We start from the raw sequence: 2,027 nt of genomic DNA, 5'->3' as shown, positions 1-2,027 counted from the left end.
ATGAGGGCAATGAACGTACAAATGCGCTTTACACAATTGATGTGTGTATGGATTGTGATAAGAGTTGTATGAGCCCCTAATGAAATGATTAAAAAGCAACAACAACAACAGCAAAAAAGAAGTCCTGGTGGCACAGCAGGTTGGTGATTCAAAATCCAGCATCTCTTTCAGGGGTTAAAGATCAGCGTGTCTGCTCCTGAAAAGATTTACAGCCTCAGAAACCCTACGTAGCAGTTCTAATCTGTCCCTTGTGGTCATTGGGAATGAAAATAGACATTATGACAATGGGCCATTACCTAACTCAAGAAACTGTGGTTGTGCAGAGGTTCTAATGTAAAGGTTAGTGCTTCAAATCCACAAGCCATTCCATGGGAGAGCAGAGTGACAAACTGCTCTCATACTGATTTCAGAAGATAAAACGGTATGGAGCAGTCCTCCTATCTTACAGGGTGACTAGGAGTGAGAGTCATCTTAATGCGCACAACATTTTTAAACTCCATTCTTGCTCCTTGTCTGTCTGTAGCCACGTTCTGTAAACAGCAACTTGTGTTCTCCTGACACCTGTCTTCCTTTACAATTTTACTCTGAGGATAGTTTTTCCAGTCCCACATACATTCAAAGCATAATCTGTAGGAGGAAGGGCACACTTAACACAAGTGTAGTATGACAAATTCCTCGCAACGATTTAACTAGTATGATGTGACATACATGAAGATGGGAAAGTGAGCAATTCTACCTGTAAAGAAATTATGAAACATCACCTGGCTTCTTACACCACTTTATCTAAGCGCCACGGGTATCTCTTAGCACTTTCTTGACTCTGCCACTCAGTTCAATGTCATGTACAAAGAAGACCCTTAAGCCTATTTTCAATGTATTTAACACTTTGAAGATATATTTAAATTGCATAATGGTTCTATGAATGCAATTTAGTATTCACAGCAGCTCAGAAGAGCAAAATAATTCTTATGTAAAATTTTTTCAGATTTTGCCAACTAAAATCAGCCGACAAGAAATGTCCCACAAGCAGGAGGAACAAGGAGACCAAACCGAAAACAAACTCACTGCCATCAAATCAATTCTGAGTTACAACAACCTATAGGATAGGGTCGAACTGCTCCTGTGAGTTTCTTAGACTGTTAACTGTTAATGGGAGTAGAACGTCCCATCTTTGTCCCAGTTAGCAGTCAGTGGTTTTGAACTGCTTAACTTGTGGATCGAAAACCAACGCATAACTGCTACTCCATCAGGACGCCCCTCAGGCAAGTGTACTTTTATCTCTAGTATAGAATCTTGTTCATTACGAGAGCACCTATCTCACTCGTAAGGCAAAAATGTCCTTTCCTAGAGTCCAGGTTGGGGGAGAGAGTCTAAAATCCCACAGCTAGCCCTCTGCCTGGCCTGATTCACAGCTTAAAATCCCACCATCTTCGGGTGATGAAGCTACATATGGACAGCAAAAGCCTTTAAAACTTGCAAATATCATCGAATATGCATACTGTATGGAAACACTTATACCATAAGGTTATAGCCATTTGCACTTTATTCTCACTACTTTAAGGCTTGAGTTTCTGAGCTGAGGGCAAGATGAACCTGAAGTCTACCCTAAGTGACCATGGCAATGGAACATAGAACCTCTGAGCAGAGCCAGACTAGGGTCTGGGATCAGCATGTGGGCTCCTCCTGACAAGGCCAACTCAGCCTTGCAGTTCAAACTACACGGTTTGCCAACCCAAGCCTTCCAAGAAATCTTAGCGGCCACCGGAGGCTGCAGTCGGGGTGCCCGCGCTCATAACAAGGAGCGGGCATCCTGCAGGCAGGCGGGACTCACCACGTCCATAATCTGCAGGAGGCTCAAGGAGAAGTAGACAGTGAGCGGCTGCGAGTCATTGGCCACCGGTCTCTCCAAAGGGTTGTAGTTCTTGACCAGCTCCTTGTAGAGCTTCCTCTGGAACTCGCCTTGCAGAGACACTTCAAGAGAGGAGAAGCTGCTCAGAGAAGGTAAGCCCGAGGTGCGCCCCACACCC

The 2,027-nt window shown here is 44.2% G+C and overlaps 1 protein-coding gene across 1 annotated transcript in view; it reads right to left on the bottom strand.

Annotated features, from left to right (window-relative positions):
- LOC101656805 (neuronal acetylcholine receptor subunit alpha-7) overlaps positions 1 to 2,027 on the bottom strand; it is a 125,736-nt gene that overhangs the window by 115,310 nt on the left and 8,399 nt on the right. The window contains exon 2 of the mRNA XM_013006032.2: positions 1,832 to 1,988. Coding sequence (XP_012861486.2) covers positions 1,832 to 1,988 — 157 coding nt within the window. The remainder of the gene's footprint in view (positions 1 to 1,831; positions 1,989 to 2,027) is intronic.

This window comes from Echinops telfairi, unplaced genomic scaffold (assembly GCF_000313985.2).
Source record: "Echinops telfairi isolate 266 unplaced genomic scaffold, ASM31398v2 ScPeMD7_7;HRSCAF=31, whole genome shotgun sequence".
In the NCBI taxonomy this organism is placed as follows: domain Eukaryota; kingdom Metazoa; phylum Chordata; class Mammalia; order Afrosoricida; family Tenrecidae; genus Echinops; species Echinops telfairi.
This window is presented reverse-complemented; position numbering and strand designations above follow the sequence as displayed.